Source organism: Anopheles coluzzii, chromosome X, assembly GCF_943734685.1.
Source record: "Anopheles coluzzii chromosome X, AcolN3, whole genome shotgun sequence".
In the NCBI taxonomy this organism is placed as follows: Eukaryota; Metazoa; Arthropoda; class Insecta; order Diptera; family Culicidae; genus Anopheles; species Anopheles coluzzii.
In genome coordinates, this window is record NC_064669.1 from 13,871,694 (window position 1) to 13,884,401 (window position 12,708).

Below are 12,708 nucleotides of genomic sequence, written 5' to 3' on the forward strand. Positions count from 1 at the left end.
TGGGAAACCCTGTATGGGGATCCTTGTCAATCAAACTTTAGAGCACTCTTAATGTGGTGGGAATAATTTAAAAACAACTGTAAGATTAACTTACTCACATTGAACCGTCGCTAATGCACTCTTTACGATCGTCGGCAGCGCTTGGGCCCAACTTCGGTACAGACCATAAAAACGTATAGCAACGACTGCTCGCGTTATAAAACGCAATGAGGGAGCCGACTGGGCGCAACCTTGGAAACCTTGGAAAACTTCCATGGAAAACTCCCTCCGCTTTCAGGGCATTATTTCACACGCCCAATTCGCTTCGTCCTGCTCGGCCGGTCGCTGGTTCGTCTGCTCTCGCTCTGCTCCACGCTCGAATCACGTCCTTTGCACCGTGCTATGCTGGCTTTGTTGTTGCCACACCAGCATCCCTCTCTATTTGTTCGCACTGCTTGCTTTCGCCTCCCAACATGCCCACAACGTTGCCAGTGCGCGCGAAAGAGAGTGGCATAGTTTATGCGGCACGCACGGTTGCGCCGGTTTCACACTGGCAATCCGGAAGTGGCATTGATCCTGGCGGCTGTGTGGCGGTGTGTATGTGTGTGTTTAGCGAACTGCCAAGCAGCGAAAAACTGAACCGTTCCCAGACTCCGGTCACACACAGTCGGTGGACGGGTTTTTAGACGATCACGAACGTTCCGCCGGTGCGTGTTTCCGACGCTGGTAAGAAATTTTCCGACCAAAACGTGCACACACATTTCGTGCAGGCGAGGTTTGTGTCTTGCGTTAGAACTTTTAGTGATTTTGTGGTTGCGGCTGTTGATGCAATTTTGCTAGTTAAACACAAGTGTAGAGTGTGTGAAGTGTTTTTTTTTTATATCTAATGTTGTGTTCCGAATGAAACGCCTCAAGGTGAGCGTGATCTTGATCTTGTGACGAGAAGTGATGCCACAAAGGCGACGGTTTGGTGCAGTAGAAATGGCTTAAATAGACAACCGCATCAACGAGAACAGGAGCCACGATCAACCACGGTTTGTCGGCGGGTCAACTAAATCGAGAGCACGATCTGTTGAGGAGGCGACTATCGGACTCGTTCGGCCAAGGAGTTTAGAGGTAAAACGAGAAAAATGGCACACATTAAATTTTCAAGCTAAATATGTTGAAAATTTAACGAAGCTTCATCTTCGGCGAGTGAAAAGGGCAATTAATGGGTTGAAGTGAATATTTCCCTTAAAAAATCCAGTCACGATTATGACATATTATGGCATATTTGGAGCATTAATAAACAATGAAATAGACATAAAACAATTCAATTGAAAAGCTAATCTTTGCTGGAGGACAAACCTCGAGAGGACAATCGAACCACCTCCGATCAACACATGACCCACCGAATTTACCATACGACCAAATGGATGCTCCTTAAAGTTTATTCCAGCAGCTTCCAGTTTCAATTCAATCAATGCAATTAGCAGATAGCAAGCCTAATTCTTAATAATTTAACCACACTTAAGTTATAAAGCTTTGGAAATAAATTCAACTTTTTTTCAAAGCCTAATAAAAGACTTGCAAAATAAGGGAAAAAATTGCACGGTGTGCAGTTTACTAAGCTTTTCTATTTAAAAAAAAAATCACTTCTGTTCACGCCACGGACCACAGGTTGGAGATCACTGCCACATCGGGCCTGGAATATATCTTGACTGAAACTGCTCCAAAAATCATACCGGTCAATGCCAAGGATTCCGAACCCTTTCCAGAACTTACACTGAACCCGTAATGGTCCTGGAACTGATCTTGACCCCGTGCAGATTCTGTTACATATACCTACGAGTACTGGAACTGATATCAAAACCATACTTCTTCCTTATATAATACGGGACCTGAATAGATTCTCCATCGGTCTCAGATGTCTCAGAAAAGAAGGTCATTTGTTTCAGTTACATTTTGTTGAAAAGTTGCCGCAACATTTTCATGTATCTGGACCTACAGTAGCGGCCACCTAAAGTAGGACACAGATATTCTGATTTTGAGACTTCCTGGGCAGTTCCTCGGACCACTTACTGGAAAACCTTCCTCACACGTCGTTGATGACATTATTTAGCTATGTTTGAGCCAAAAATTAGGCCAACATATTGACAAATCTCGAAAAACCCCAAAGCCCCAAACCCCAAATGGGGAATAACTATAGAATTCTGACTGTAACTTGTATCGTTCTTCCCTTACTTAAACTTGTATCGTGCGTCCCTTATCGTACTCGAAACACTTAAAACCAAGTCGGTGTTGTGATTGAAACCCTAAGACTCCAAATAAAATTCTAATAATAGTGAGGAAATCAGCAATCGAATAAACACTTCGTTTGAGATCAATAAATTAACTACTATGTTTATGAGCCCATGCTCGTTTATGTTTAGCATGTTGTTGCTTGTTTGATTTGAACCAAAGCATAACGTTCAATTGCTCTTGTTTATTACTTCGCCAAGTGTTTCATATTACGGGGCGAAAAGCAATAACAACTGAGCCGGCTACAAGCTCGCTGGCTATCAAAAAACAGTGTTGCGTTGGTGCTTTGTTCATTGGCAAACAGAGATCCCAGAGATCATAAAAATAAGTTGCTTCAAACTTTGTTTCCTTTCGCTCGAACAAAAAAAATAATAACCCCGTGTCAAATAACTTATCGAATGCGAAGCGACCGAGTACGTGACAAAAGAAGGGTTTTGCCGATGGTTTGTTGCCGTCGCACAGTGGAGCTGCTTTTGTGCCCAACGCAAGCCCGCAGGCATTGTGCTTCTACACAAATGTGTGCCTGTCGCTTTCTTCGATTCATGAACATCGGTCCGATTAGATCATCGTAAGAGCATCGCTGTATAGTATGGAAATACAATTTCTAACACGCCTAATTATTCTACCCGCCCTCAAACATGTTCCGAGTCCATGAATGCTCCTGATGTGTTAGTGAGTGTGCCGGGGCGGTCAACCGGAACGGGTGCTGCACCCGCCCGGGCCCGGGCAGCATCCTCTGGCAGCATCGGGGACAAACAACCCGAATTCCGGTCGATGTCCTTTCGGGCCAGAGCCAGAAGCCAAGGCATAGGCCCGTGCCGCCAGCCGTAATTTGACCCGCCCGGGTGTCGGATGGCCAGCTCGCGCGGTTTTGTGCAAGGCTCAGCTGCTGGCACTGTCAAACAACCGAAAACAAAGGCAATTTGTGTTGCGCAGAACATAGAACGGCGGGCGACCGGTTTCCGTTGCAGCGCGGGACGTTTTGCTACTGAAGCTGAAATGTGTCATACAGACGGATTGGTGGAGCTGCAAGCTGCGCTTACATTTGTGGAGCTGGAGGAAGTTGATTGTTTTGTGAAAATCTACAGAGAAGCACGCTCGAGTCGTAAAAGACTATCGACCGTTGCGAAGCCTCCAGAGCAGCTAGCAGAACCTCCCCAGGCCATGTATCCATTTTCTTGGGACGTCGACTTCCAACATCGACATTGCGAGATACCGTGCCACGGACGGAAGAAAGTTCTCCAGCAACTTTGAAATCGTTCTGCTGGGTGAATCTTCCCGAGCGGCGAAGGTTACGACGAGGTACGCGTTGTGAGGCACGGATGTTTACATTATGTATTTCAAACCATATTTTGTGACTTGATTCATCTATACGCTAAAGACGTTCTCTGAGACACAGACCGTGCTTAATCGGGTTTAATTTGGGATATAATTTGGCGTGCGATTTCTTTGGAACACAATTTAGGGTCCGCTCCATAATTCAACTGCACATTAGTGACGGTATGCCACCGCACATGCACTTCTTAACGCCTCCACAGAACTCTCGTTTTGTGTACATAAATCTCACACTAAACTGTTTCCTGCTCTCGCTTCCCCGCATCTGTTGGCCTGCAAAGATACTTAATTTTGCAAAAAAAAAAACAACACTGCAACAACGCCGCAAGCCGTACCGGGCGATAATAGAGGTTGAATTTTTACGACCACTTAAAAATCGAACGCTAACAACCCGCCCAGGTACACCCAGGAGGTGAAGGTGAGAGTTTTGCTCATCTTTCAGTTTCCCGTACACTCAGAAAGGTGGTGCAGTGACGTGTGTGGTTTAATTTTATCAACTCGACAAAACTGTTGTGTGCATCTTCTAATGCGGTCCTGCACCACCATTCCTGTGTTCCAGCAGTTAATGAAAACAGCTTCAAACTTTGCTCAGGAAAAAGGGGTTCCGGGGTCTTGCGCATTGTCTTGCGACGGTGCGGTTTTGAGCAAGGCTATATCTGCTGGCGTACCTCGACGAAAAGGAAGCCCGCATGGCAGGGTCGTTTGGAATTGGAGCTGCCCAAAAAAAAAACAAAACAAAAAAAAAAACAGTGGGCTCATTGTGTGATCTTCTCACCTTGTCGTGATTTGCATGTCATCGATTGTGCGGGAAAATACGATCACCGAATGTCTGATCGGGTACGCATTTGACCCGCATCCCATCCCGCGCGCTGCCAAACAAAACGAGCAAGAATGTGTACCATTTACCCGATATCATGATTCTGCCGGATACGCGTCCCGTCACAGCTATCGGCACATTGGGCAAGATAAAAAAATATTTCCCTTTTTGTCGCAATTTTACGCACTAACAGCACAACTGGCGGCACAACCCATAACATAAAAAAAACAGAAAAAACTAAATAAATTGTGTGTGTGTGAGTGTTCCGTCGGCGCCCTTCGAAAAACAAAGCTCAGTAAGCGCCGTGCACCAGCGGCGGAGGACGCAAGTTCCCGTGGCCCCGGTTGAGCCCACGGTTTGTTTATCGTCGCCGAGTTGAGGCCCCCAGACCCAAAACATTTCCCCCCTTTTTTGCATACCCTTCCCCGGTTGCCCCTCTGCCCCGTGTCGGACAGGGGCTTTTTCCAAGCAGTGGGGGGTGTGTGTGTGTGTGTTTGTGTGTGGTAATGACACTGAACGGGGAGTGATTCGTTTGAAGGCAAATTACAAAGGTAAACATATGCTCCAGTAGGCACACGTGCATTGGGAAAAGAAAGAGAGAGGAGGGATGGTAAGAAGAGATGTACTCCAAGGAAAGGTTCTTGAAGCTGACCGTCGTCTGCGATGGGAAAAGAGCGTTAATTCGAGCTATTACGAGCAGTTGGAGAAGTTGAAGCGAAGAATTCTGGAACTTTTCATGGAACATACAGTCTCCAATGGTTGTCTTTATCAAAGATCGCAGCAACCTCTGCGGGAAATGTAGACAATACACCAGATTTGTAAGTGTGACACACTCGTAACCTGATCACCACGGCACACTTGTCTAAGGCTGGAAATAGACGAATCGAGATCGTCGCGGTACCGCGAAAATCGCTTATGACTTGAGCTGTCAATTCTGTTATAAAATCTGACAGATAGGCGAGATAATCGCGGTTCGTGTATGGAACCATCCGAGGTCTGGTGACGATTGAATGTGCCAAGAAGAAATAATGTTTATCAATTTTCGAATCAAATTGGTTATTTCACATAGTTTATGCGAAATAAAATACAAAACACTTTTCCCTACACGTTTTTTCAAACGAATTCACCAGAAAAAGTGAAAACAATCGGTTCGCGCTACCGCGAAAATCGCAGGAATACCGAAGTTGGGTATCTCTGCGAAACAGCAGGCGCGATCGGAGGCGCGGAAGATTTGACAGCCCAACTGTTCTACAACTTATAAACAAGGCGCGAATTTCGCGGTACCGCGACGATCTCGGTTCGTCTAATATGGCAAAAACACACACACATACGCATACACAAACAGCGCGAAGGAACTAGCGCCTAGCGGAACCGTGTGGCGGTAGGTAAAACATTCTACCATAACTTCACCGATACTAGATGGAGGTGAAAGGGGAATAGGGTGGGGAGTTTTTGCAACAGAAGAAACTGTACGTGGTGTAGCCCTACGAGGGCAACGATTCGTCACAGTGTACGAGCTACATCGCTAGTGTCCCAACGTGCTCGCGAATAGACCAGAGCTCTACGGGCACCCTTTGCGGTGTGACACTTGCGCGCGCTTTGTTGCCGTTTGGCGCAAGTGGGTTCTTCGCAGTGCTGGCAACGCTGGCGGCACACCATCGCGCAACGGGCAGTGCAAAATAGCCGATCAGTACCGTGTTGTCGCGAATCTTCCCATTTTGCCGTTAGCAGTGATAGAGTGTGAAGGGTTTGCTACGAGCTTTGCAGTGCCTAAAGATGCCTAAAAGTGAGTGTTCCGTGTAATTGTAGGAAATTGTTCGGTCGGGTATCCGGCTGTGTGTGGCTTTTTGTTGTTGATTTGTTTGTGAACAAAATGGTTAAGAATTTGGTGGTGAACAAATGGTTGAGATGTTATTGTTTATATTTAACCACAAAGTGGCGAGCAAGATGTTGACAAGTACATAATAGCGGAAAAGTGTCCATTGATTAATGTGCCCACAAAATAGGCACATATTTGTAGCGGGAATTATCTTGACATGCTTGTACGTAGAAGGTCCGCGGCTTCTTAACGCTCCTACGCCCTGGCCATTTCAAAACGGTTCCTCTCTCTCGCACGCGCGCTAATATCGCGGCAGCTGTTTTCCTTTCCTTACCCTGCTTAATGCGACATAAGCCATAAATTATGTTGCTAATTTTATGGCTTTATTTCGAACTGTGAGTGTGAGGGCGAACTTGTGAGGCCTGGACGGTTTAGTGATGCACTATTGCAAAGTAATTGTTGCGCATGAACCATCAGGGGGAGGAGAAAAAAGTCTAGACACTGTTGAACACGGCGTACTTGCACACTGAGGTCATGGTTGCGCTTTGTTCTCTGCGGGTTTTACTCTCTGCCCTGTCCTGCTGCTAGTTGTACGCATAATCGGGAACACATGTTACGGCTAGAGCATTAGAGAGAGAACCACTTCGTCCATTCGTCTGCTGATCAAATGATATCAACTTTCAACTGTTTTTATTTTGTTGTTGTTTCACTACGATCGCCTTCCAACGAACGCGCCAGGTCCAACGACACGGTCCGCGATGAAGGAGAAGAGCAAAAATGCCGCCCGGTCCAGGCGGGAAAAGGAGAACGCCGAGTTCCTGGAGCTGGCGAAGCTGCTGCCACTGCCGAGCGCGATCACGTCACAGCTGGACAAGGCGTCGATCATACGGCTGACGACGTCGTACCTGAAGATGCGCGCCGTATTCCCGGAAGGTAGGTTATCGGGTGGGTGGGTGCTTGACTCTAGTGCTAGTGTGGTGTAGTGATGGCAATAACCGCTCATTAGTGTGAGTTAGCTCAGAAATGGTGAGTTAAATCTTTGTACAAATGTACAAATTACACCAGATCTTCATGATGAATATCACCTCATCTAAGTTTAACGCAACTTCGTTTAATAACAGATTCGAGAGTTAAATCAGTATGTGTGTTTTACAGGGTTTTCCAAGCCACTTCAATGTTGAAACTGAAAATTTCAATCACGTTAAATGTATGCTGGAAGCTGCACGGGTGAATTCAAGTCTGAAAAGCCAGTTCAACACAAAAAGTTTTTTTTTCAAAATCGTTAAACTATTTTTCAATATCGGTATAAGCCATTTCGATCTGTCAGTTTGGCGGGCTCTCGCCAATATGGGATAGAAAGAAATTTAATACGTCAAAATGTTCAGTGAGTGAGGTTTTCTGCATCATCCCAACGAATACAGTATATAAACCATCAAATGAACAAAACTAAAATAGTTAAATTGTTTTAATTTGTTTTAATGAATTTAATAAATGTTGTTTGCACGTTAAAACACGTTTTCAATGCTAAAATAAAACAAACCATCAATCATTGAACATTTGGACGTATTGCATTTCCTTCTATCCCATAGTGGCGAGAGCCCGCCAAACTGACAGATCGAAATGGCTTATACCGATATTGAAAAATAGTTTAACGATTTTGAAAACAAAACTTTTTGTATTGAACTGGCTTTTCAGACTTGAATTCACCCGTGCAGGATTCAGCATACATTTAACGTGATTGAAATTTTCAGTTTCAACATTGAAGTGGCTTGGAAAACCCTGTAAATCATTGCGGCGATTAGCGTGTCATTTAGTGATGGAAAAAAGTTTACCTCGGAATCGATTCCGACTAGCTCCAAAGTTTTCTAGAATCTGTCCGGAATCGAATCGAGTCGGAATTGGCTGCAGAATCGACTTCGGAATCAGAATTAGCTCCGGAATGGGAATTAACTCCGGAACTCCAAAAGTAAATATTGGCATTTCTATGAGAATAGGTGTTTAGGTCCTATGCTGCTACGATTGTATTGATAGCCTCAAATAATCCAAATTTAATAGTAAACGACTCATTCTCATGGAGATCTCGCTTCTGAACCTTTAGAACTGATTCCGGACCCAATTCAGATTCCGATTCTGGAAATGATTCCAGCATTGATTCCGATTCCAGCTCCGGAATTGATTCCGAACACGGTGATTCGAAATTTTATAGGTCCGATTCCGAGCTCGCGCCACTAGTGTCATTCATAGTGAGAAAATTTTATTTATTTATACTCTCGCACAGTGAGTTCATTCTAAGATGATTTTTAACGCTCTGAATGCTAGACCACTTTTGTTTACCTGGGCCATAATGGGCCTAGGCATTTTATGTTTACATTCTTAATGGCTATGATATATGATAGCTATTACCCCCAGGGAAGTGTTTGAATTGAATGAAAACAATGCATATTAATACTCGATTGGTTATTGCCTTGTTTATTACTCGTTTTATATTTTGTTTAGATAATCAATATCGAGAATACGACAGTTTTATGTCGTGTATGTAATTTACTTCAGTAAGATGATTCATTGATGAAATGAAAATAGTGATCAAGTAAACAACGTAGTGGATAACTTGTGGATATCTTAAGTAATATTTGCTATCTATTAGTTGGTTTGAAATTGCACAGTAGAGCTGTAGTCACAATATATTAATCAAAGAATTATTTTCGATTATTTCCAATGTTATTTTCGATTTAAATCTTCGATTTTTGATAGTTTATGAGTATCATGAATTATTCAATAAAGGCACTTATAAAAAGGGCATATATGATAGCCATGCTAGTAAAATTGTTAACAAATAAAGAATAGGGGATTGCCATGTTATGAGATGGTAAACGAAGCGGTCCCGTGGTACAGTTGTAAACTCGCACGACTTAACAACATGCCCGTCGTTTGTTCAAACCTCATATGCTGACAAAATCCGTCTGCGAGATATTGAATAAGTCTCGAAGTACACGCTGGCTTGTCCACGTTGGACGTTACATCAAGAAGAAGAAGAAGAATAAGAATAAGAATAAGAATAAGAATAAGAATAAGAATAAGAAGAATAAGAAGAAGAAGAAGAAGAAGAAGAAGAAGAAGAAGAAGAAAAAGAAGAAGAAGAGATGGCGTTAACGTTAATTTTACCATACACAATCGATCGGACCACAGGGTTCCGTAGAACAGCACATCATTAGTGTGGTGTGGGTTGGGTAGGAATTTACAAAGAGGTTTTTTAAAGAGCCTTTGGCTACAATGTCTTGCTTAGCAGGCCTGCGGCTAGTAGCCGTGCCAAATGAAAATTTATTTATGGCAGATGTCATCAGTTCCTCTATTTTAAGGCTGACTATACAATTATTAGTACAGTACCTTATTTTATTGTGTATAACGACACTCTTGATTTAACATTCAACAGTTTTTTCATAACGTAAAATTATTGTTCTAATTAAGGATTAACCATACAAATAATAAAATAGCTCCATTTCGTATTCATTGCTGTTTTCAAACAAAATATGAATTATAGCATCAGTTTTGCCCTTAAAGAGTGTCATTATACACGCCGAAATACGGTACATGGGAAATCAAGGTTACAAACATTATTATTTGTCTATGATATTTATCATAGAATTGTGTCTGAAAGATGTAATGATGCCTAATGACGATCACCACTCGCTTCATTGAATATTATCTGAATGATATTGTCCTTTGGTTGTTTGCTTCTATCTTGGAATGTATAATCTTCTGGTGCTTTAACAAAACGATACAACTATACTCTCTAAGCAGACGGGAAGATGGCCAGATATTTTTATTAAATACCTCCACCATTATAGGACGATAATGCTATCAGAATTAGTGATGAAAAATGTGTTGGAGCTTTCCAGAATCGCTCGGAGTCGTCCGGAGTCACCTGGAGTCGTTTGAAGTCGTTCGGAGTCGGAGTCATCCGGAACCGGAGTTCTCCGGAATTAGTCTGATTCTTTGGAAATAAATGCCTGTATACGAAGTGCACGCGCAAAGTAAAAGACAAAAAAAAACGACCACTCTGATCGACCCCGGATGATTCCGACGCCGGACAATTCCGGACGACTCTGACGACTCCGACGACTCCGAACCAGATGACTACAACTCCGACCCAGACGACTACGACTCCGGGCGGAACTAGTGGTTCCCATTTTGCCAGAGTCGGAATAGAACTAACAATAGTCGGAGTTGGATTGGAGTCGTTGGTGCGCTTCATGGTACATTTGATACTGATAACAGTGTCTAGGAGGCTTTACCAACATTGGAATACCGAATTTCGCCCCAAAACTTATCCAAGTTTGGGTGCTAGATAGCTAGCACCCTGCCGTAAAACTGTTACCATTTTTTTACCAACTCCAAACTCTCCGGCTTCCCAACAAACCACAGGTCTCGGCGATGCGTGGGGCACTCAGCACATCCCGAACAATCCTCGCGATCTCGCAATCAAGGAGCTCGGATCGCACCTGCTGCAAACACTGGACGGGTTCATCTTTGTCGTCGCACCGGACGGCAAGATCATGTACATCTCCGAGACGGCCTCGGTCCATCTCGGGCTCAGCCAGGTCGAGCTGACCGGCAACTCGATCTACGAGTACATCCACAACTACGACCAGGACGAGATGACGTCCGTGCTGTCGCTACAGCCGAACATGTACGTCGGGCCGCCGGCCGGTGGCAACGGTACGGAACCGTCCCCCGGTACCGGTCCGCTCCTCGCCTCGACACCCTCGCACTCCTCGCTAGCAGCGGATGCGGGCGGACCGACGGGCACCACCGATTCACCCATCTCGCCGTTTGCCAGCCTGCTGCACCACCAACACCACCATCACCATCCGGGCGGTGGCGAATCACCCCCGCAAAGTCTCACTTCGTCCGGTGGCTCGATCGGTACCACGCTCGGCGGACCGCTCGGTCAGTCGCCCAACGATATGCAAGCGGGAATGCACCACCAGCAGCAGCAGCAGCAGCAGCATATGGGCGGCAACGGTGGACATTCGCCGCTCGGAGCGGTGTACGGGAGTGGTCCGGGCGGGTACGGCGGTATGCCGCAGCCGCCGCACCACCACCACAATCACCACCACGGCCACTATCACCATCATCACCATCACAGCTACGGTCAGCACCAGACGATCGAGATCGAGCGGACGTTCTTCCTCCGGATGAAGTGTGTGCTGGCGAAGCGAAATGCAGGCCTCACGACCAGCGGCTACAAGGTCAGTGCTGAATCCGGTGACGCAATCTAGCGTTCAGAATCGGACGAAAAAATCCAATGTCCCACACTCCGCAGGTAATACACTGTTCCGGCTATCTGAAGGCCCGCATCTACCCAGGGGACGCGACGTACGGCGAAGGGCACAGCTGCATCCAGAACCTGGGCCTGGTCGCGGTCGGCCACTCGCTACCCCCGTCCGCCATCACCGAGATCAAGCTCTACCAGAACATGTTTATGTTTCGCGCCAGCATGGATCTGAAGCTGATTTTCCTGGACGCCAAGTAAGTTTGCACTGTCCCCGTTACACCGGGAGGAGCTTTGAGGGAAATTGTAATCGGGCACTTTTATGACGTACCAGTGCCGCTCAACTTCTCCCTCACTCGCCAACGACTCATCGCGTAACGCACCCTAGCGGGACGAGTTTGTTTGCCAAGCAGCGGAAATCCCTGCAACGTGTCGAATCTCGTTTCTCACTTGCAGCATTACTCCTACCACTCGCTTATTGCCACTTATTGTTGGAATACCAAAAAAAACAAAACAGGCAACCACTTTGCACTTGTTTTACTAGAGCCTCCGTCAGCACACTCGTTATTGGAGGGGGAACTACATCAAGGGATTCTTTTCTCGCTCTCTAAAAAAAATCAATCAATAAACACGATACATAGGGTGCGGCGTCCTCCTCTTGTGGTGCCTAGAGTAGTGACGGTAATTGCTGAATCTTGGCCGTTCGCCTTTTCTTTCTCTCCACAGAGTGGCCCAGCTGACGGGCTACGAGCCGCAGGATTTGATCGAGAAAACGCTCTACCAGTACGTCCACGCAGCGGACATACTTCACATGCGCTACTCCCATCAAGTGTGTAAGTGTGCGGCGGAGTGTCCTAACGGTCGTAATAGGACGTAATCGATACGTCGGCAGGCTTTCAGTCTCACTATAGCTAACCGAATTTGTTTTGTGGCTTTCTTTTTTATGTTTTTAACTTCTTTTGGGTGCGCACTTCCAACACAGTGATGTACAAGGGCCAAGTGACGACCAAGTACTATCGCTTTCTGACGAAGGGCGGTGGCTGGGCGTGGGTGCAATCGTACGCCACGGTCGTGCACAACACGCGCTCCTCCCGTCCGCACTGCATCGTCAGCGTGAACTATGTGCTGAGGTTAGTGGATGTTTCGATTTTATATTTTTCCCCAATACTTGGAGTGTGATTTCAATGTTTTAATATTGCTCTGCTT

The 12,708-nt window shown here is 45.5% G+C and overlaps 1 protein-coding gene across 1 annotated transcript in view; it reads left to right on the forward strand.

The window, feature by feature from the left end:
- Positions 1–12,708, forward strand: part of LOC120957115 (protein single-minded-like) — a 20,164-nt gene continuing 7,456 nt past the window's right edge. Inside the window, exons 1-6 of the mRNA XM_040379136.2 lie at positions 1–1,095; positions 6,969–7,163; positions 10,653–11,479; positions 11,554–11,759; positions 12,229–12,335; positions 12,485–12,632. Of these exons, the coding sequence (XP_040235070.2) occupies positions 6,989–7,163; positions 10,653–11,479; positions 11,554–11,759; positions 12,229–12,335; positions 12,485–12,632 (1,463 nt within the window). The 5' untranslated portion in view covers positions 1–1,095; positions 6,969–6,988. The remainder of the gene's footprint in view (positions 1,096–6,968; positions 7,164–10,652; positions 11,480–11,553; positions 11,760–12,228; positions 12,336–12,484; positions 12,633–12,708) is intronic.